We start from the raw sequence: 21,542 nt of genomic DNA on the forward strand, positions 1-21,542 counted from the left end.
TATTATTATTTATTCACTATATCTGTGAATTATGGATTAGTATTAAATGTAGTTTCCATTTTGTAGTAGTTTCCCGTATACGAGGGTTTTTATTCACTTATGGAGGTCATGATATGACAGTTTTGTGGTTTCTGAAGTAAGTTCACCATTATATAATAACATATTTAATTAATAAAAAATAATTAAAGCCACTAATTTTAGATTATTATTTAATAGGTCACCAATTGAAAGAAATTCATTCCATGGTCCCAATATTACATTAAGGATTAAAATTCATTAGAGTATTTTCACACCGTACACAGACTATTTTTGTCTATAAGTAAGTACATTTGGAGTTATCTTACTATTTTGACCAAATAGAGATCTGACTTAATATCGCTTTAAGCTAGCCCTAATTACTTATTGATCATATTATAGGTCATCAGATTTAATTACAATTCGATCACACTATTCATCTTGTGATAGATTGTCTCTTCTACCAAGAACTAACCTTTTAACTTGAGAAGTCATGGTATGCATACCTTTTTCCTTCTTTATCTAAACTGTGTATGAAAGTAGCTTTGTCAATTAGATACCAACAAAATGTATTTTTCATTCAATTAATTTTTTAATTTTTCTTGTGATCGCCAATTATAAATTGGTAGCCGTTAATAACAAAATAAATAAATAATGTTATCACTGTATGTAACAGATTTCCTAGTTTATTCCGAATGTCATTATATCTAATACCATATATCAATATGACTTTTTGGAATTATGTATTGGCTGTTCGCTGTAACCATGTACTATGTATTATAGTGGATAAATTGTTGTCTTTCTCATTCTTCTCCTTTACCAACCAGCTTTCTGTTGATATTCCCTGATGAAGTCCTAACAAGGACAAAACACGTCAGGATCTGAACTCTATAGCAAGGACACTAAAACCTTGGTGATATTCTGCTAGAGGTTATATGTCCAATGAATTGCTTTTAATAAATTATTGTGATTTTTTTTTTTATGGTTGTTGGTTGTATGTTAATTGACAATCGGTCATTTAGATTTTAAAAGTTGTTGTGCGCACTTGGAATTCTGTTGTATATGTCTATTGTGAACCCTTAACTGGCAAAAGGGTTATTCTAAAAGTGCAGCCCCACTGGTTGCGCAGATTTGGTTACATTTATGTGTGTATGTATATGTGTGTGTTCAGTAATCATCCTGCCGAGGTGCACATTTTTCCAATGGGTGTTTATTTCTCATACAGATGCCCGGATTCCTATGGACCCGTGTGATGATATATCGCTGCATGTGTGGACCTGTGGGACTTGTTCCGTCTGTGTGTGTGGGCGCCGTGTGGAGACCTGGACGGCAGTGATTGCGGGCCGTTGGTGTTGGTTGCCATGGGAACGTTTAGTGTTCCACACACGGAGCGAGAATGAGGCTGCACCAGGAAACCGGCAGTGACGTACGCAGACGCGGTTTGGAGCCCGGGACATCGGGGAAAGGTAAGGGTATTTAAGAAAAATTATGAGCACTGTTTGATTATGATGCTGCTTGAAAAAGGCTAATAAAAAAGCCGAAACGTTGCTAAAGATAAGCAAGACTATTTGAATCATTTACCTGGATGAATGAGTCCGCAGAGTGCCGTATTACTGGATGATATATATATATATATATATAAGAATTTACTCACCGGTAATTCTATTTCTCGTAGTCCGTAGTGGATGCTGGGAACTCCGTAAGGACCATGGGGAATAGCGGGCTCCGAAGGAGGCTGGGCACTCTAGAAAGATTTAGGACTACCTGGTGTGCACTGGCTCCTCCCACTATGACCCTCCTCCAAGCCTCAGTTAGGACACCGTGCCCGGACGAGCAGACATAATAAGGAAGGATTTAGAATCCCGGGTAAGACTCTTACCAGCCACACCAATCACACCGTACAACTCGTGATACTATATCCAGTTTGACAGTATGAAAACAACTGAGCCTCTCAACAGATGGCTCAACAATAACCCTTTAGTTAACAATAACTATTTACAAGTATTGCAGACAGTCCGCACTTGGGATGGGCGCCCAGCATCCACTACGGACTACGAGAAATAGAATTACCGGTGAGTAAATTCTTATTTTCTCTGACGTCCTAGTGGATGCTGGGAACTCCGTAAGGACCATGGGGATTATACCAAAGCTCCCAAACGGGCGGGAGAGTGCGGATGACTCTGCAGCACCGAATGAGAGAACTCCAGGTCCTCCTCAACCAGGGTATCAAATTTGTAGAATTTTGCAAATGTGTTTGCCCCTGACCAAGTAGCTGCTCGGCAAAGTTGTAAAGCCGAGACCCCTCGGGCAGCCGCCCAAGATGAGCCCACCTTCCTTGTGGAATGGGCATTTACAGATTTTGGCTGTGGCATGCCTGCCACAGAATGTGCAAGCTGAATCGTACTACAAATCCAGCGAGCAATAGACTGCTTAGAAGCAGGAGCACCCAGCTTGTTGGGTGCATACAGGATAAACAGCGAGTCAGATTTTCTGACTCCAGCCGTCCTGGAAACATATATTTTCAGGGCCCTGACAACGTCTAGCAACTTGGAGTCCTCCAAATCCTTAGTAGCCGCAGGCACCACAATAGGCTGGTTCAGGTGAAACGCTGACACCACCTTAGGGAGAAACTGGGGACGAGTCCTCAATTCTGCCCTATCCATATGGAAAATCAGATAAGGGCTTTTACATGATAAAGCCGCCAATTCTGACACTCGCCTGGCTGAAGCCAGGGCCAATAACATGACCACTTTCCACGTGAGATATTTCAGATCCACGGTTTTTAGTGGCTTAAACCAATGTGATTTTAAGAAACTCAACATCACGTTGAGATCCCAAGGTGCCACAGGAGGCACAAATGGGGGCTGAATATGCAGCACTCCTTTCACAAATGTCTGAACTTCAGGTACTGAAGCTAGTTCTTTTTGAAAGAAAATCGACAGAGCCGAGATCTGTACTTAGTTTTAGGCCCATATTCACTCCTGCTTGCAGGAAATGCAGAAATCGACCTAGTTGAAATTCCTCCGTTGGGGCCTTTTTGGCCTCGCACCATGCAACATATTTCCGCCATATGCGGTGATAATGTTTTGCCGTAACATCTTTCCTGGCCTTAATAAGCGTAGGAATGACTTCTTCCGGAATACCCTTTTCCTTTAGGATCCGGTGTTCAACCGCCATGCCGTCAAACGCAGCCGCGGTAAGTCTTGGAACAGACAGGGCCCCTGTTGTAGCAGGTCCTGTCTGAGCGGTAGAGGCCACGGGTCCTCTGAGAGCATCTCTTGAAGTTCCGGGTACCACGCTCGTCTTGGCCAATCCGGAACCACGAGAATGGTGTTTACTCCTCGCTTTCTTATTATTCTCAATACCTTTGGTATGAGAGGCAGAGGAGGGAACACATAAACCGACTTGTACACCCACGGTGTCACTAGAGCGTCCACAGCTATCGCCTGAGGGTCCCTTGACCTGGCGCAATATCTTTTTAACTTTTTGTTGAGGCGGGACGCCATCATGTCCACCTGTGGTTTTTCCCAACGGTTTACCAGCATCTGGAAGACTTCTGGATGAAGTCCCCACTCTCCCGGGTGGAGGTCGTGTCTGCTGAGGAAGTCTGCTTCCCAGTTGTCCACTCCCGGAATGAACACTGCTGACAGTGCTAGTACATGATTCTCCGCCCATCGGAGAATTCTTGTGGCTTCCGCCATCGCCATCCTGCTTCTTGTGCCGCCCTGTCGATTTACATGGGCGACTGCCGTGATGTTGTCTGACTGGATCAGCACCGGCTGGTGTAGGAGCAGGGATTTTGCTTGACTTAGGGCATTGTAGATGGCCCTTAGTTCCAGAATATTTATGTGAAGGGAAGTCTCCTGACTCGACCATAGTCCTTGGAAGTTTCTTCCCTGTGTGACTGCCCCCCAGCCTCGAAGGCTGGCATCCGTGGTCACCAGGACCCAGTCCTGTATGCCGAACCTGCGGCCCTCTAGAAGATGGGCACTCTGCAGCCACCACAGTAGCGACACCCTGGTTCTTGGAGACAGGGTTATCAAGCGATGCATCTGAAGATGCGATCCGGACCACTGGTCCAACAGGTCCCACTGAAAGATTCTGGCATGGAACCTGCCGAAGGGAATTGCTTCGTAAGAAGCCACCATCTTTCCCAGGACCCGCGTGCAGTGATGCACTGATACCTGTTTTGGTTTCAGGAGGTCTCTGACTAGAGATGACAACTCCCTGGCTTTCTCCTCCGGGAGAAACACTTTTTTCTGGACTGTATCCAGAATCATACCCAGGAACAGTAGCCGTGTTGTCGGAACCAGCTGTGACTTTGGGATATTCAGAATCCAGCCGTGCTGGTGCAGCACATCCTGGGATAGTGCTACTCCCCACCAACAACTGTTCCTTGGACCTTGCTTTTATTAGGAGATCGTCCAAGTACGGGATAATTAAAACTCCCTTTCTTCGAAGGAGTATCATCATTTCCGCCATAACCTTGGTAAATACCCTCGGTGCCGTGGACAGTCCAAACGGCAGCGTCTGGAATTGGTAATGGCAATCCTGTACCACAAATCTGAGGTACTCCTGGTGAGGATGGTAAATGGGGACATGCAAGTAAGCATCCTTGATGTCCAGGGATACCATGTAATCCCCCTCGTCCAGGCTTGCAATAACCGCCCTGAGCGATTCCATCTTGAACTTGAATTTCTTTATGTATGTGTTCAAGGATTTCAAATTTAGAATGGGTCTCACCGAACCGTCCGGTTTCGGTACCACAAATAGTGTGGAATAATAACCCCGGCCTAGTTGAAGTAGGGGTACCTTGATTATCACCTGCTGAGAATACAGCTTGTGAATTGCCGTTAGCACCGCCTCCCTGTCTGAGGGAGCAATTGGCAAGGCAGATTTTAGGAACCAGTGGGGTGGGGACGCCTCGAATTCCAGCTTGTACCCCTGAGATACTATTTGCAGGATCCAGGGATCCACCTGTGAGCGAACCCACTGATCGCTGAAATGTTTGAGGCGACCCCCCACCGTACCTGGCTCCGCCTGTGGAGCCCCACCGTCATGCGGCGGACTTGGAAGAAGAAGCGGGGGAGGACTTTTGCTCCTGGGAACCTGCTGTTTGTTGCAGCCTTTTTCCCCTACCTCTGCCTCTGGACAGAAAAGACCCGCCTTTTCCACGCCTGTTTTTCTGGGTCCGAAAGGACTGAACCTGATAAAACGGCGCCTTCTTAGGCTGTGAGGGGACATGGGGTAAAAATGCTGACTTCCCAGACGTTGCTGTGGAAACTAGGTCCGAGAGACCATCCCCAAATAATTCCTCACCCTTATATGGCAACACTTCCATGTGCTTTTTAGAATCTGCATCTCCTGTCCACTGGCGAGTCCATAAGCCTCTCCTAGCAGAAATGGACAATGCACTTACTTTAGATGCCAGTCGGCAGATTTCCCTCTGTGCATCTCTCATATATAAGACTGAGTCTTTTATATGGTCTATGGTTAACAGGATCGTGTCTCTGTCTAATGTGTCAATATTTTCTGACCGTTTATCTGACCAAGCAGCGGCAGCACTGCACATCCAAGCTGACGCAATAGCTGGCCTAAGTATAATGCCTGTGTGTGTATATACAGACTTCAGGATCGCCTCCTGCTTTCTATCAGCAGGTTCCTTGAGGGCGGCCGTATCCGGAGACGGTAGTGCCACCTTTTTAGACAAACGTGTGAGCGCTTTATCCACTCTAGGGGGTGTTTCCCAACGTGACCTATCCTCTGGCGGGAAAGGGAACGCCATTAGTACCTTCTTAGGAATTACCAATTTTTTATCAGGGAAAGCCCACGCTTCTTCACACACTTCATTTAATTCATCTGATGGGGGAAAAACTACGGTTAGTTTTTTCTCTCCAAACATAATACCCTTTTTAGTGGTACCAGTAGTTATATCAGAAATGTTTAACACCTCTTTCATTGCCTCAATCATACAGTGAATGGCCTTAGTGGGCATCAGGTTTGACTCATCGTCGTCGACACTGGTGTCAGTATCAGTGTCGACATCTGGGTCTGCTTGAGGTAGCGGGCGTTTTAGAGCCCCTGACGACCCATGCGACGCCTGGGCAGGCACGAGCTGAGAAGTCGGCTGTCCCACATTTGGCATGTCGTCGATTTTCTTATATAAGGAGTCTATACGTGCACTCATTACTTTCCATAAGCCCATCCACTCAGGTGTCTGCCCCGCAGGGGGTGACATCCCTTCTAAAGGCATCTGCTCCGCCTCCACATCATTATCCTCATCAAACATGTCGACACAGCCGTACCGACACCCCGCACACACACAAGGAATGCTCCGAATGAGGACACGACCCACAAAAGCCCTTTGGGGGGACAGAGTGAGAGTATGCCAGCACACACCAGAGCGCTATATAATGCAGGGACTAACTGAGTTATGTCCCCTATAGCTGCTTTTTATATTATATATGTATTGCGCCCAAATTTAGTGCCCCCCCTCTCTGTTTTTACCCTGATCTGAAGTGTAGACTGCAGGGGAGAGCCAGGGAGCTTCCTTCCAGCGGATCTGTGAAGGAGAAATGGCGGCAGTGTGTCTGAGGGAGATGGCTCCGCCCCTTTTCCGCGGCCTATTCTCCCGCTTTTTTCTGGATTCTGGCAGGGGAATTTACCACATATATAGCCTCTAGGGCTATATATTGTGGTATTTTTGCCAGCCAAGGTGTTTTTATTGCAGCTCAGGGCGCCCCCCCCAAGCGCCCTGCACCCTCAGTGACCGGAGTGTGAAGTGTGCATGAGGAGCAATGGCGCACAGCTGCAGTGCTGTGCGCTACCTTGGTGAAGACTGATGTCTTCTGCTGCCGTTTTTCCGGACCTCCTTCTTGCTTCTGGCTCTGTAAGGGGGACGGCAGCGCGGCTCCGGGACCGAACACCAAGGACTGGGCCTGCGGTCGATCCCTCTGGAGCTAATGGTGTCCAGTAGCCTAAGAAGCCCAATCCGTCTGCAAGCAGGCGAGTCCGCTTCTTCTCCCCTTAGTCCCTCGCTGCAGTGAGCCTGTTGCCAGCAGGTCTCACTGAAAATAAAAAACCTAAAACTATACTTTCTTTCTAAGGGCTCAGGAGAGCCCCTAGTGTGCATCCAACCTCGGCCGGGCATGAAATCTAACTGAGGCTTGGAGGAGGGTCATAGTGGGAGGAGCCAGTGCACACCAGGTAGTCCTAAATCTTTCTAGAGTGCCCAGCCTCCTTCGGAGCCCGCTATTCCCCATGGTCCTTACGGAGTTCCCAGCATCCACTAGGACGTTAGATAGAGAAATATATATATATATATTTCTCTATCTTTTAGATCTCTTACGTCCTAGAGGATGCTGTGCTGGGGTCCACATTAGTACCATGGGGTATAGACTGGTCCACTAGGAGCCACTGGCACTTTAAGAGTTTAATAGTGTGGCCTGGCTCCTCCCTCTATGCCCCTCCTACTAGACCCAGTTTAGAAAATGTGCCTGGAAGAGACGGTCACAGCTAGGGGAGCTCCTAGAGCTTCTTTAGTTTTATTTTTTTGTAAAAGTAATTTAGGCACAGGGAGGCTGCTGTCAACAGCCTCCCTGCTTCGTGGGACTTAGGGCGGGAGTAGTGTCCAACTTTGTGGGGTTAATGGCCCCTATTTCCGCTGACAGGACACTGAGCTCCTGAGGGTGATGATCGTTAGCCGCTCACTCCCGCAGCATGCCGCCACCCCCTAACAGAGACAGAAGATTCCGGTGGTGAGTGTGTCACCGGCGACCCGACAGGAGGGGAGCTGGTGTGAATGGCGGCAACAGGTTGGGAGCGCAGTACTGATACTGCTCTCTGGAAGTCTCAGCGGTACAGCAGGTGCGGTGCTATGAGGGGTGCCCTGGGCCAGCGCAAATACCTTTACACTGGTCACTGAGGCTATCAGGGACTCCGGTAAATACTGCTAGCATAATACCTCAGGCCAGTATAAAATTTCAAATAGTGCGGGAAGACGCGCCATGTTTGGGGGCGGAGCTTCTCAGAGCGGACCCAGCAGCTCAACAGCGCCATTTTCTCCCTGCAGATCCACTTCCAGCAACGATGACAGAGAGCGCTGTCCCTCCACACGACTCCAGCTATCCTGTGCGGTACCAGGGGGTTGTAGAAGGTGGGTGGGCTGTAATTTCACTGTGCAGTCTATTAAGGGTACACAGTCAGCGCCAGGCAGTTCTTATATAACTGTCTCTGGGGCGCTGTGTGTGCTCCAAACTCTGTCTGTCTCTGAAGGTACTTGGGGGAAACTGTGTCTGACATTTTCCTCTGTGTATGTGTGTATGCAAATTCTCACATAACCATGTTCAGGGACTCTGGGGGTCATTCCTACCTGATCGGTGCTGTGCGTTTTCGCACAGCCGCCGATCAGATCAGAACTGCGCATGCACCGGCGCATGCCAGACGGCCGGCGGACTGCGACGATCACCTCTGCCTGATTGACAGGCATAGGTGGTCGCTGGGCGGGGGGGCGAACGGCGGTGTTTGGCCGCCGTTTTGTAGGCGCAGTCCGGCCAATGCAGGCGTGGCCGGACCATGCAGGGGAGCGACGAGTAGCCGCTGGGCGATGCTTTTGCACTTCTGCGGGGGGAGGCCGGCAGTGACATGCGGGGCGGGATAGCCCTGTGCTGGGCATTCCCCCGCATGTCTATGACTACGATCGTAGCTTTACTAAATTTAGCACAGCTACGATCCACTCTGAATCACCCCCTCTGTGTCTTATGCTGCGAAGGAGGTATCTTCTCCAGAGGAATCCATTTCATGCACCCAGGAATGTAATATCATGTCTCAGGCTTCTGAATCTGAGCCACATTGGCTGGCTTCCATTAAGGGAATGTTATCTCAGATTTCTACTAGGGTAGCCCATACTGAGACTGAAACTCAGGTTTTAAGGAAGTCTATGGAAGTTTGGTCGGGTTCTGTTCCCTTTACTTCAAAATCCCCTAGCATGTACCCAAAGAAACGTGCACTTGCCCAGATTATGCAAGCCGACACGGATACCGACTTTGACACGGCAGACGGTGATGGGGATGTGCTGAGGGGGGCGGCATCCCTTACAAGGGGGGGTGCAGCTCATGATTGAGGCCATTAGGGATGTGTTACACATTACTGACACACCACTTAAGCAGGTTGAGGAGGCTTTCTTCACAGACCATAAGAAAGCCTTGCTAACCTTCCCTACGTCTAAAGAATGAAACGCATTATTTCTAAAGTCCTGGGAAACCCCGGAGAAAAAAATTCCAGATCCCAAGAAGGGTTCTGGTTGCTTTTTCCCACCCATCTGTCTCCAAACTGACTAAAAAGGTGGTTTTACCGGTCACTGGATCTAATGTGTTAAAAGAACCGGCTGATCGTAAGATTGACACTACGCTCAAATCCATATACACTGCTTCAGGAGTGGCGTTAAGGCCCTCTATTGCTTGTGCATGGATTTCTAAAGCCATAGTAAAGTGGTTAGGCACATTACTAGAGGACTTAGATACGATGGATAGAAGTGACATTGAACTGTTTTTACGTAACATACAGGATTCTATGGGTTTCATGGTGGAGTTCATGAAGGACCTGGGTACTCTGAATGCAAGGATATCTTCCATGGCCGTCTCAGCATGCGGGGGACTCTGGCTACGCCAGTGGTCGGCAGACGCAGAATCCAGGAGAAGTGTGGAGAACCTACCCTTCACTGGTCAGGCTCTATTTGGGGAAGTGTTGGATGCGTGGATTTCCACGACAACCGCGGGTAAGTCGACTTTGCTTCAGGAAGCCATCCAAAAATTGGAAAAGTCAGAGGTCATAGTTCCAGTTCCACCTCATATGCAACACATGGGTTACTATTCAAACCTTTTCGTGGTACCAAAACCGGATGGTTCAGCCAGACTGATTTTGAACTTGAAATCGTTAAACCCTTATCTAAGGGAGTTCAAATTCAAAATGGAGTCTTTGAGAGCAGTGATCTCAGGTCTGGAGGAGGGAGAGTTTCTGGTATCCCTAGATATCAAGGATGTGTACCTCCACATTCCGATTTGGCTGCCGCATTAGGCTTCTCTCAGATTTGCACTGTTAGACAGTCACTATCAGTTCCAGGCACTGCCATTTGGTCTCTCCACGGCACCGAGGGTGTTCACCAAGGTGATTGCAGAGATGATGGTTCTCCGCAGACAGGGAGTGAACATAATTCCATATCTGGACGATCTGCTGATAAAGGCATCATCCAGGGAGAAGTTGTTGCAGTCCATTGCTCTCGCCTCTCATCTGCTCAGCGAACATGGTTGGCTCCTGAACCTTCCAAAGTCACATTTGGACAAGAGATTGTCTTTCCTGGGGATGATCCTCGACACGGAAGTGCAGAGGGTGTTTCTACCATTGGAGAAAGCGTTGGTGATACAATCAATGGTCCGGGATGTCTTGAAGCCTACCCGGGTATTGGTTCATCAGTGCATTTGCCTTCTGGGGAAGATGGTTGCCTCCTACGAGGCTCTACAGTACGGAAGATTTCATGCTCTGTCCTTCCAACTGGATCTCCTAGACAAGTGGTCGGGATCTCACCTACACATGCATCAGAGGATACGTCTGTCGCCGAAAGATTCCACTCCTCTGGTGGCTGCAAATGCCTCACCTTCTGGATGACCGCAGGTTTGGGGTTCAGAACTGGATCCTTCTAACCACAAATGCAAGTCTCAGGGGTTGGGGCGCAGTCACTCAAGTGGAAACCTTCCAAGGAAGGTGATCAAGTCTGGAATCCATTCTTACAATAAACATTCTGGAACTGAGAGCCGTAAACAACGGTCTTCTCCAAGTCTTCTGCAAAATCAGGCCACTCAAGTACAGTCGGACAATGTGACGACGGTGGCCTACATAAACCGACAGGGAGAAACGAAGAGCAGGGCTGCTATGTCAGAGGTAACAAGAATCCTCCTCTGGGCAGAAAAGCACGCGGTGGTGATGTCAGCAATCTTCCTTTCAGGAATGGACAACTGGGAAGCAGACTTTCTCAGCAGGCACGATGTCCATCCAGGAGAATGGGGCCTCCATCTGGAGGTGTTCACAGAGGTGACCAGTCTTTGGGGCGTGCCTCAAATAGACATGATGGCCTCACGTCTCAACATAAAACTTTGGAGGTACTGTTCCAGGTCGAGAGAACTACAAGCAGTGGCGGTGGGTGCCCTGGTGACACCGTGGGTGTTCAAGTCAGTGTTTGTGTTCCCTCCACTTCCTCTCATTCCAAGAATTCTAAAACTCATAAAGAGAACAAGGGTTCAGGCAATTCTTATTGCTCCAGACTGGCCAAGGAGAGCTTAGTACGCGGATCTTCTGGATCTACTGCTAGAAGAGCCGAGACCTCTTCCTCTTCGGGAGGATCTTCTGCAAAAAGGGCCGTTCGCCTATCAAGACTTACTGCGGCTACGTTTGACTGCATGGAGGTTGAACACCAGATCTTAGCCCTGAAGGGTATTCCGAGCAAGGTTATTCCTACCCTGATACAGGCTAGGAAAGAAGTAATGTCTAAACATTATCATCGCATTTGGAAATATGTGTCTTGGTGTGAATCCAAGAAATTTCCTACGGTGGCGTTTCAACTTGGACGGTTTCTCCTCTTCCTGCAAGCAGGTGTGGATATGGGCCTGCGTTTGGGATCCATAAAGTTCCAGATTTCGGCTTTATCCATTTTCTTCCAGAAACAATTGGCTGCCCTCCCTGAGGTTCAGACTTTTTTTGAAAGGGGTTTTGCACATCCAGCCTGCCTTTGTGGCGCCGACGGCACCCTGGGATCTTAACGTGGTGTTGCATTTCCTGCAATCAGATTGGTTTGAGCCTTTGCAGGAGGCTGAGGTCAAGTTTCTCACGTGGAAGGCTGTCACATTGTTGGCCTTAGCTTCTACTCAACGTGTGTCGGAATTGGGGGATTTGTCTTGTAAAAGCCCCTACTTAATCTTCCATGAAGATAGGGCTGAGCTCAGGACGCGTCAGCAGTTCCTTCCAAAGGTTGTGTCGGCTTTTCATATCAACCGACCTATTGTGGTGCCAGTAGCTTCAGACTCTTCGATTACATCAAAGTCCTTGGATGTTGTGAGGGCTTTGAAGATCTATGTGAAGAGGACTGCTCGTCACAGGAAATCGGACTCTTTGTTTGTTTGTCCTTTGTGATCCCAAGAAAATTGGGTGTCCTGCTTCTAAGCAGACGATTTCTCGCTGGATCAGGTTCACTATTCAGCATGCATATTCTACGGCAGGATTGCGGTGTCCAAAATCTGTTAAGGCCCACTCTACTCGTAAGGTGGGTTCTTCCTGGACGGCTGCCTGGGGGGTCTTGGCTTTACAACTTTGCCGAGCGGCTACTTGGTCAGGGTCGAACACGTTTGCTAAGTTCTACAAGTTCGATACTTTGGCCTCTGAGGACCTAAAGTTTGGTCAATCAGTTCTGTAGGAGCCTCCGCGCTCTCTGTCCCGTACTGGGCGCTTTGGTACATCCCCATGGTACTAATGTGGACCCCAGCATCCTCTAGGACGTAAGAGAAAATTGGATTTTAATTACCTACCGGTAAATCCTTTTCTCATAGTCCGTAGAGGATGCTGGGAGCCCGCCCAGCGCTACGTTATCCTGCATTGGTTACTTGGTTCAGTAGTGTTATTCACCTTTTACTGAGTTTTCAAGCTAGTTAGCTTGGTTTGCCTTGTGTGAGCTGGTGTGAATCTCGCCACTATCTGTGTGAAATCCTTCTCTCGAAGTTGTCCGTCTCTTCGGGCACAGTTTCTAGACTGGGTCTGGTAGGAGGGGCATAGAGGGAGGAGCCAGCCCACACTATTAAACTCTTAAAGTGCCAGTGGCTCTTAGTGGACCCGTCTATACCTCATGGTACTAATGTGGACCCCAGCATCCTCTACAGACTACGAGAAAAGGATTTACCGGTAGGTAATTTAAAATCCTATTTTTAGCCCATGGGGGCCCCCTGCTCTTTTTAGTGCCCCTTGCCTCCCAGAGCCTTAATCCAGCTCTGTCACTACCTACGAACTCCCTTATGCAGCAGCTGGTAGTTGACCTCACTTGAGATTTTCCTTAGTGATGTTACTGTGCTTGCAAAAGAAGGCAGGAGCTGTGCAGCCTATTACTTCTGCACACCTTACCTCTTCTCTGGTTAATCCACCATCTAAATGGGACCCTATATTCTTCCGCAGCAAGGAAGCCAAGTGATATGTCCTTGACTTGTAAATGACATCTTCCTCCCCATGTTTGGATGTTCTGTATGTGTCTCTTACCTCTGCTTTATCTATGCTCACTTAAAATGTAATCTAGTTCCAACACACCAAACAGTAACATTATGTAAAGCAGCACAAGGCCATATGTGTTAATTATGGGAAATGTATATATTTGCTTAATAGATTTAATAGAAATTTTTAGAGATGAGCGCCGGAAATTTTTCGGGTTTTGGGTTCGGTTCCGCGGCCGTGTTTTGGGTTCGACCGCGTTTTGGCAAAACCTCACCGAATTTTTTTTGTCGGATTCGGGTGTGTTTTGGATTCGGGTGTTTTTTTCAAAAAACACTAAAAAACAGCTTAAATCATAGAATTTGGCGGTCATTTTGATCCCAAAGTATTATTAACCTCAAAAACCATAATTTCCACTCATTTTCAGTCTATTCTGAATACCTCACACCTCACAATATTATTTTTAGTCCTAAAATTTGCACCGAGGTCGCTGTGTGAGTAAGATTAGCGACCCTAGTGGCCGACACAAACACCGGGCCCATCTAGGAGTGGCACTGCAGTGTCACGCAGGATGTCCCTTCCAAAAAACCCTCCCCAAACAGCACATGACGCAAAGAAAAAAAGAGGCGCAATGAGGTAGCTGTGTGAGTAAGATAAGCGACCCTAGTGGCCGACACAAACACCGGGCCCATCTAGGAGTGGCACTGCAGTGTCACGCAGGATGTCCCTTCCAAAAAACCCTCCCCAAACAGCACATGACGCAAAGAAAAAAAGAGGCGCAATGAGGTAGCTGACTGTGTGAGTAAGATAAGCGACCCTAGTGGCCGACACAAACACCGGGCCCATCTAGGAGTGGCACTGCAGTGTCACGCAGGATGTCCCTTCCAAAAAACCCTCCCCAAACAGCACATGACGCAAAGAAAAAGAAAAGAAAAAAGAGGTGCAAGATGGAATTGTCCTTGGGCCCTCCCACCCACCCTTATGTTGTATAAACAGGACATGCACACTTTAACCAACCCATCATTTCAGTGACAGGGTCTGCCACACGACTGTGACTGATATGACGGGTTGGTTTGGACCCCCACCAAAAAAGAAGCAATTAATCTCTCCTTGCACAAACTGGCTCTACAGAGGCAAGATGTCCACCTCATCATCATCCTCCGATATATCACCGTGTACATCCCCCTCCTCACAGATTATCAATTCGTCCCCACTGGAATCCACCATCTCAGCTCCCTGTGTACTTTGTGGAGGCAATTGCTGCTGGTCAATGTCTCCACGGAGGAATTGATTATAATTCATTTTAATGAACATCATCTTCTCCACATTTTCTGGATGTAACCTCGTACGCCGATTGCTGACAAGGTGAGCGGCGGCACTAAACACTCTTTCGGAGTACACACTTGTGGGAGGGCAACTTAGGTAGAATAAAGCCAGTTTGTGCAAGGGCCTCCAAATTGCCTCTTTTTCCTGCCAGTATAAGTACGGACTGTGTGACGTGCCTACTTGGATGCGGTCACTCATATAATCCTCCACCATTCTTTCAATGGTGAGAGAATCATATGCAGTGACAGTAGACGACATGTCCGTAATCGTTGTCAGGTCCTTCAGTCCGGACCAGATGTCAGCATCAGCAGTCGCTCCAGACTGCCCTGCATCACCGCCAGCGGGTGGGCTCGGAATTCTGAGCCTTTTCCTCGCACCCCCAGTTGCGGGAGAATGTGAAGGAGGAGATGTTGTTGACAGGTCGCGTTCCGCTTGACTTGACAATTTACTCACCAGCAGGTGTTTGAACCCCAGCAGACTTGTGTCTGCCGGAAAGAGAGATCCAAGGTAGGCTTTAAATCTAGGATCGAGCACGGTGGCCAAAATGTAGTGCTCTGATTTCAACAGATTGACCACCCGTGAATCCTTGTTAAGCGAATTAAGGGCTCCATCCACAAGTCCCACATGCCTAGCGGAATCGCTCCGTGTTAGCTCCTCCTTCAATGTCTCCAGCTTCTTCTGCAAAAGCCTGATGAGGGGAATGACCTGACTCAGGCTGGCAGTGTCTGAACTGACTTCACGTGTGGCAAGTTCAAAGGGCATCAGAACCTTGCACAACGTTGAAATCATTCTCCACTGCGCTTGAGACAGGTGCATCCCACCTCCTATATCGTGCTCAATTGTATAGGCTTGAATGGCCTTTTGCTGCTCCTCCAACCTCTGAAGCATATACAGGGTTGAATTCCACCTCGTTACCACTTCTTGCTTCAGATGATGGCAGGGCAGGTTCAGTAGTTTTTGGTGGTGCTCCAGTTTTCTGTACGTGGTGCCTGTACGCCGAAAGTGTCCCGCAATTCTTCTGGCCACCGACAGCATCTCTTGCACGCCCCTGTCGTTTTTTAAAAAATTCTGCACCACCAAATTCAAGGTATGTGCAAAACATGGGACGTGCTGGAATTGGCCCAGATTTAATGCACACACAATATTGCTGGCGTTGTCCGATGCCACAAATCCACAGGAGAGTCCAATTGGGGTAAGCCATTCCGCGATGATCTTCCTCAGTTGCCGTAAGAGGTTTTCAGCTGTGTGCGTATTCTGGAAACCGGTGATACAAAGCGTAGCCTGCCTAGGAAAGAGTTGGCGTTTGCGAGATGCTGCTACTGGTGCCGCCGCTGCTGTTCTTGCGGCAGGAGTCCATACATCTACCCAGTGGGCTGTCACAGTCATATAGTCCTGACCCTGCCCTGCTCCACTTGTCCACATGTCCGTGGTTAAGTGGACATTGGGTACAGCTGCATTTTTTAGGACACTGGTGACTCTTTTTCTGAGGTCTGTGTACATTTTCGGTATCGCCTGCCTAGAGAAATGGAACCTAGATGGTATTTGGTACCGGGGACACAGTACCTCCAACAAGTCTCTAGTTGGCTCTGCAGTAATGATGGATACCGGAACCACGTTTCTCACCACCCAGGATGTCAAGGCCTCAGTTATCCGCTTTGCAGTAGGATGACTGCTGTGATATTTCATCTTCCTCGCAAAGGACTGTTGGACAGTCAATTGCTTGGTGGAAGTAGTAAAAGTGGTCTTACGACTTCCCCTCTGGGATGACCATCGACTCCCAGCAGCAACAACAGCAGCGCCAGCAGCAGTAGGCGTTACACGCAAGGATGCATCGGAGGAATCCCAGGCAGGAGAGGACTCGTCAGAATTGCCAGTGACATGGCCTGCAGGACTATTGGCATTCCTGGGGAAGGAGGAAATTGACACTGAGGGAGTTGGTGGGGTGGTTTGCGTGAGCTTGGTTACAAGAGGAAGGGATTTACTGGTCAGTGGACTGCTTCCGCTGTCGGCCCAAGTTTTTGAACTTGTCACTGACTTATTATGAATGCGCTGCAGGTGACGTATAAGGGAGGATGTTCCGAGGTGGTTAACGTCCTTACCCCTACTTATTACAGCTTGACAAAGGGAACACACGGCTTGACACCTGTTGTCCGCATTTCTGGTGAAATACTTCCACACCGAAGAGCTGATTTTTTTTGGTATTTTCACCAGGCATGTCAACGGCCATATTCCTACCACGGACAACAGGTGTCTCCCCGGGTGCCTGACTTAAACAAACCACCTCACCATCAGAATCCTCCTGGTCAATTTCCTCCCCAGCGCCAGCAACACCCATATCCTCCTCATCCTGGTGTACTTCAACACTGACATCTTCAATCTGACTATCAGGAACTGGACTGCGGGTGCTCCTTCCATCACTTGCAGGGGGCGTGCAAATGGTGGAAGGCGCATGCTCTTCACGTCCAGTGTTGGGAAGGTCAGGCATCGCAACCGACACAATTGGAGTCGGACTCTCCTTGTGGATTTGGGATTTCGAAGAACGCACAGTTCTTTGCGGTGCTACTGCTTTTGCCAGCTTTAGTCTTTTCATTTTTCTAGCGAGAGGCTGAGTGCTTCCATCCTCATGTGAAGCTGAACCACTAGCCATGAACATAGGCCAGGGCCTCAGCCGTTCCTTGCCACTCCGTGTGGTAAATGGCATATTGGCAAGTTTACGCTTCTCCTCCGACAATTTTATTTTAGGTTTTGGAGTCCTTTTTTTACTGATATTTGGTGTTTTGGATTTGACATGCTCTGTACTATGACATTGGGCATCGGCCTTGGCAGACGACGTTGCTGGCATTTCATCGTCTCGGCCATGACTAGTGGCAGCAGCTTCAGCACGAGGTGGAAGTGGATCTTGATCTTTCCCTAATTTTGGAACCTCAACATTTTTGTTCTCCATATTTTAATAGGCACAACTAAAAGGCACCTCAGGTAAACAATGGAGATGGATGGATTGGATACTAGTATACAATTATGGACGGACTGCCGAGTGCCGACACAGAGGTAGCCACAGCCGTGAACTACCGCACTGTACTGTGTCTGCTGCTAATATAGACTGGTTGATAAAGAGATAGTATACTCGTAACTAGTATGTATGTATGTATAAAGAAAGAAAAAAAAACCACGGTTAGGTGGTATATACAATTATGGACGGGCTGCCGAGTGCCGACACAGAGGTAGCCACAGCCGTGAACTACCGCACTGTACTGTGTCTGCTGCTAATATATAGACTGGTTGATAAAGAGATAGTATACTCGTACCTAGTATGTATGTATAAAGAAAGAAAAAAAAACCACGGTTAGGTGGTATATACAATTATGGACGGGCTGCCGAGTGCCGACACAGAGGTAGCCACAGCCGTGAACTACCGCACTGTACTGTGTCTGCTGCTAATATAGACTGGTTGATAAAGAGATAGTATACTCGTAACTAGTATGTATGTATGTATAAAGAAAGAAAAAAAAACCACGGTTAGGTGGTATATACAATTATGGACGGGCTGCCGAGTGCCGACACAGAGGTAGCCACAGCCGTGAACTACCGCACTGTACTGTGTCTGCTGCTAATATATAGACTGGTTGATAAAGAGATAGTATACTCGTAACTAGTATGTATAAAGAAAGAAAAAAAAACCACGGTTAGGTGGTATATACAATTATGGACGGGCTGCCGAGTGCCGACACAGAGGTAGCCACAGCCGTGAACTACCGCACTGTACTGTGTCTGCTGCTAATATAGACTGGTTGATAAAGAGATAGTATACTACTAATATTATATATACTGGTGGTCAGGTCACTGGTCACTAGTCACACTGGCAGTGGCACTCCTGCAGCAAAAGTGTGCACTGTTTAATTTTAATATAATATTATGTACTCCTGGCTCCTGCTATAACCTATAACTGGCACTGCAGTGCTCCCCAGTCTCCCCCACAATTATAAGCTGTGTGAGCTGAGCACAGTCAGATATATATATATATATATATATATATATATATATATATATATATATATATATATATATATATACATATACATTGATGCAGCACACTGGGCTGAGCAGTGCACACAGATATGGTATGTGACTGAGTCACTGTGTGTATCGTTTTTTTCAGGCAGAGAACGGATATATTAAATAAAACAAACAACTGCACTGTCTGGTGGTCACTGTGGTCGTCAGTCACTAAACTCTGCACTCTCTTCTACAGTATCACAGCCTCAGGTCAATCTCTCTCTCTCTCTCTCAACCCTAATCTAAATGGAGAGGACGCCAGCCACGTCCTCTCCCTATCAATCTCAATGCACGTGTGAAAATGGCGGCGACGCGCGGCTCCTTATATAGAATCCGAGTCTCGCGAGAATCCGACAGCGTCATGATGACGTTCGGGCGCGCTCGGGTTAACCGAGCAAGGCGGGAGGATCCGAGTCTGCTCGGACCCGTGAAAAAAACATGAAGTTCGTGCGGGTTCGGATTCAGAGAAACCGAACCCGCTCATCTCTAAAAATTTTACATGGTTTTGCTTTGTAAATAGTCTGCCTAAACCACCATTTTCATGTAATTTCAAGATTTCCCTTGACTGGATACAGTATGGGTACCTGACCATTTTATGTTTTTCAGGGGCTCTGCAGTGAACCAGGAAGACCTGTACCAGGCTCTGGTCAGTGGGCAAATTGCAGCTGCTGGTTTAGATGTAACTACTCCTGAACCACTTCCAACAAGTCACCCACTGCTCAGCCTGAAGAATTGTGGTATGTATTTTATAGCTTTTCAGCATATACTGTAAGTCAAATTATAATCGTTTTTATGAATTTTTTTTTTTTTTAAAACATGTTTTGTTTCTCTCAAAGTGATAAAAATGTGACACTGTGGGCGATATCCAATTAGCCTCGATGCTGTTTTGGCCAATCAAAACAGCTGGATAATGCAATTAATGACTGATAGATATTATAAAATTAGAGGCTGCTTTGATCGGGTGAAATTGGACCCGTGATCGCATGAACACACATGGGGTCGGGGGTAAGTACCTGATCTCATGTGTTATCGCGTCTCCAGTGGCCCACATATTGCAGATTATGCTTTGGGTGTCTGGGGCACCCGAAGCATAAACCCTGATAAGTGCCGGGAGGGGGAGGATAGCCTCTGGCAATGCAATTAGCCGCGGTCATTGACTGTGAGTAATTTGGTAACCCCCTATGTCTGAATTCTGATTTTTACATAACAGACATATTGGTATAGGGAAGATGGGTGTGATACACAGTGTAGACATGGTCTTAATGTCATGTCAAAGTAGCGTTGTTACAGTAATAAACCCTAACTGCAGCCTAACCCTAGTTCTGAACCTAATATTGACATGTACTATCGACATTCAGATCATGTTGAAATAATGCCTTACTACTGGCAGTGAAGCCTGTAATCGTGAAAATGATTTGCCACATTATTTTGCTTACAGTGTGTGTGTTTTCACTGTGTGCTCACATGCGCCAGCCCCTCTGCAATGGTGTGGGGGCTAGTAATTGCATTGTGTGTACATGTTGCCATCATTATAGAAAGATCGGACCCAGGCAGTGGTAGAAACTGAACCCAAACATAAATATTCTGTGATGTTTTAGATGAGTGTAAAATACACTTGCTTACTTGTCCTTGAGTGAGGGCTAATGTATGCTTTAGCAATCTCTTTTTCCCCACTTTAATAATTTTGAGATTTTATTTTTATGGCACGAATGACTAAAGTTAGAGCACATCTTTGTTATCATTCTTAAGATTTTCAGATATTACTCGACTTAGGGTGTGGATAGTTCACAGCAGCACATAGTAGTTCAGGAGATGAGTGCTGATCAGTGGAAGCAATGACTTGACCACTCATGTCATTTTGTAGGGCAGGCCTGCTAAGAGGAGAATGGAGCCACCGAAAGGTCATTCTATGATAAAAGAAGCAGGTTGCCCAATAGATTAGTAGTTCTCAAACTCTGTCCTCGGGACCCCGCACAAATCACGTTTTCTGGGTCACGCGGCAGGTGCACTCTGTATGACCAACTGTCATATTTAAAAAATGCACAGATGAACTGTGCGGGGTCCTGAAGACAGAGTTTGAGAACCTGTGGATTAGAGTAGTAAAACTAGTGTTCTGACAAGGTTGTGCAGACATATTGTGGTACCAAACACATCTCTAAATGAAACACAGTGTAAGCATTATACTTGTTTGGGTTTAGATGGCATTTTAAAGCATGTATAGATGTGTGAAACTGCCTCCAAATACTTCAACAACCAAAAAAAACAGCTGAAACTTTGTTTCTTATTTTCTTGCAGTTATCTTACCACATATTGGAAGTGCCACCTACAGCACAAGAAACGCCATGTCTGTGCTTGCAGTAAATAACCTACTGAAAGGCCTAGTCGGGGATGAGATGCCGCGTGAACTTAAACTCTAAAGACATAACCTTGAATCCAAGAATATGCGTGCACTGTAAACACAGAAGGATTTTTAGTTCTATTTAAATGTGCAGTAAACTTTTTTTTTTTTCTTCACATTTCAAGGAATATGTCTATAGAGTACTTTTAATAAAATATGGGGAACAACCTGTCTGTGACTAAAACACCACTACATTAACTGAAGCATAGTTTTGTGATTACAAATTAGCTTGGTGCAACGATTTATCTGAGATTTATTTTTTGTGAAAATGTATTTATCTGACACCAGCATACTCGGTAGTGATTTAGAATTGGGTACAAACACAGCAATGAAATTAGACTTTGTATTACCAAACAGGTAAGAAGACTTTCCCATATACTTACAATCTATAGATACTGTATATAGAAGTATGATACAGGATGGTAAATGTCATTGTATATTGGTATATTATAAAAGTAGTGAATTTGGATAATATATGTCCAGTTATACAACAAGGTTGAGGACACAAAGG

The 21,542-nt window shown here is 46.9% G+C and overlaps 1 protein-coding gene across 2 annotated transcripts in view; it reads left to right on the top strand.

Moving 5' to 3' along the window:
• GRHPR (glyoxylate and hydroxypyruvate reductase) overlaps nucleotides 1–21,202 on the top strand; it is a 40,932-nt gene extending 19,730 nt beyond the window's left edge. The window contains exons 8-9 of one of the 2 annotated variants that reach the window (XR_010175765.1): nucleotides 1,241–1,481; nucleotides 19,240–19,327. Coding sequence is in view for 1 of the 2 variants with exons in the window: in XM_063914656.1 (XP_063770726.1) it covers nucleotides 19,240–19,370; nucleotides 20,929–21,050 (253 nt within the window). In the remaining variant the exon portion in view is untranslated. Of the gene's footprint in view, nucleotides 1–1,240; nucleotides 1,482–19,239; nucleotides 19,371–20,928 lie in introns of those variants that run through there. The other variant, XM_063914656.1, reaches the window with a different exon arrangement.
• Nucleotides 21,203–21,542: the final 340 nt, after the last annotated feature.

Source organism: Pseudophryne corroboree, chromosome 1, assembly GCF_028390025.1.
Source record: "Pseudophryne corroboree isolate aPseCor3 chromosome 1, aPseCor3.hap2, whole genome shotgun sequence".
Lineage (NCBI taxonomy): Eukaryota > Metazoa > Chordata > Amphibia > Anura > Myobatrachidae > Pseudophryne > Pseudophryne corroboree.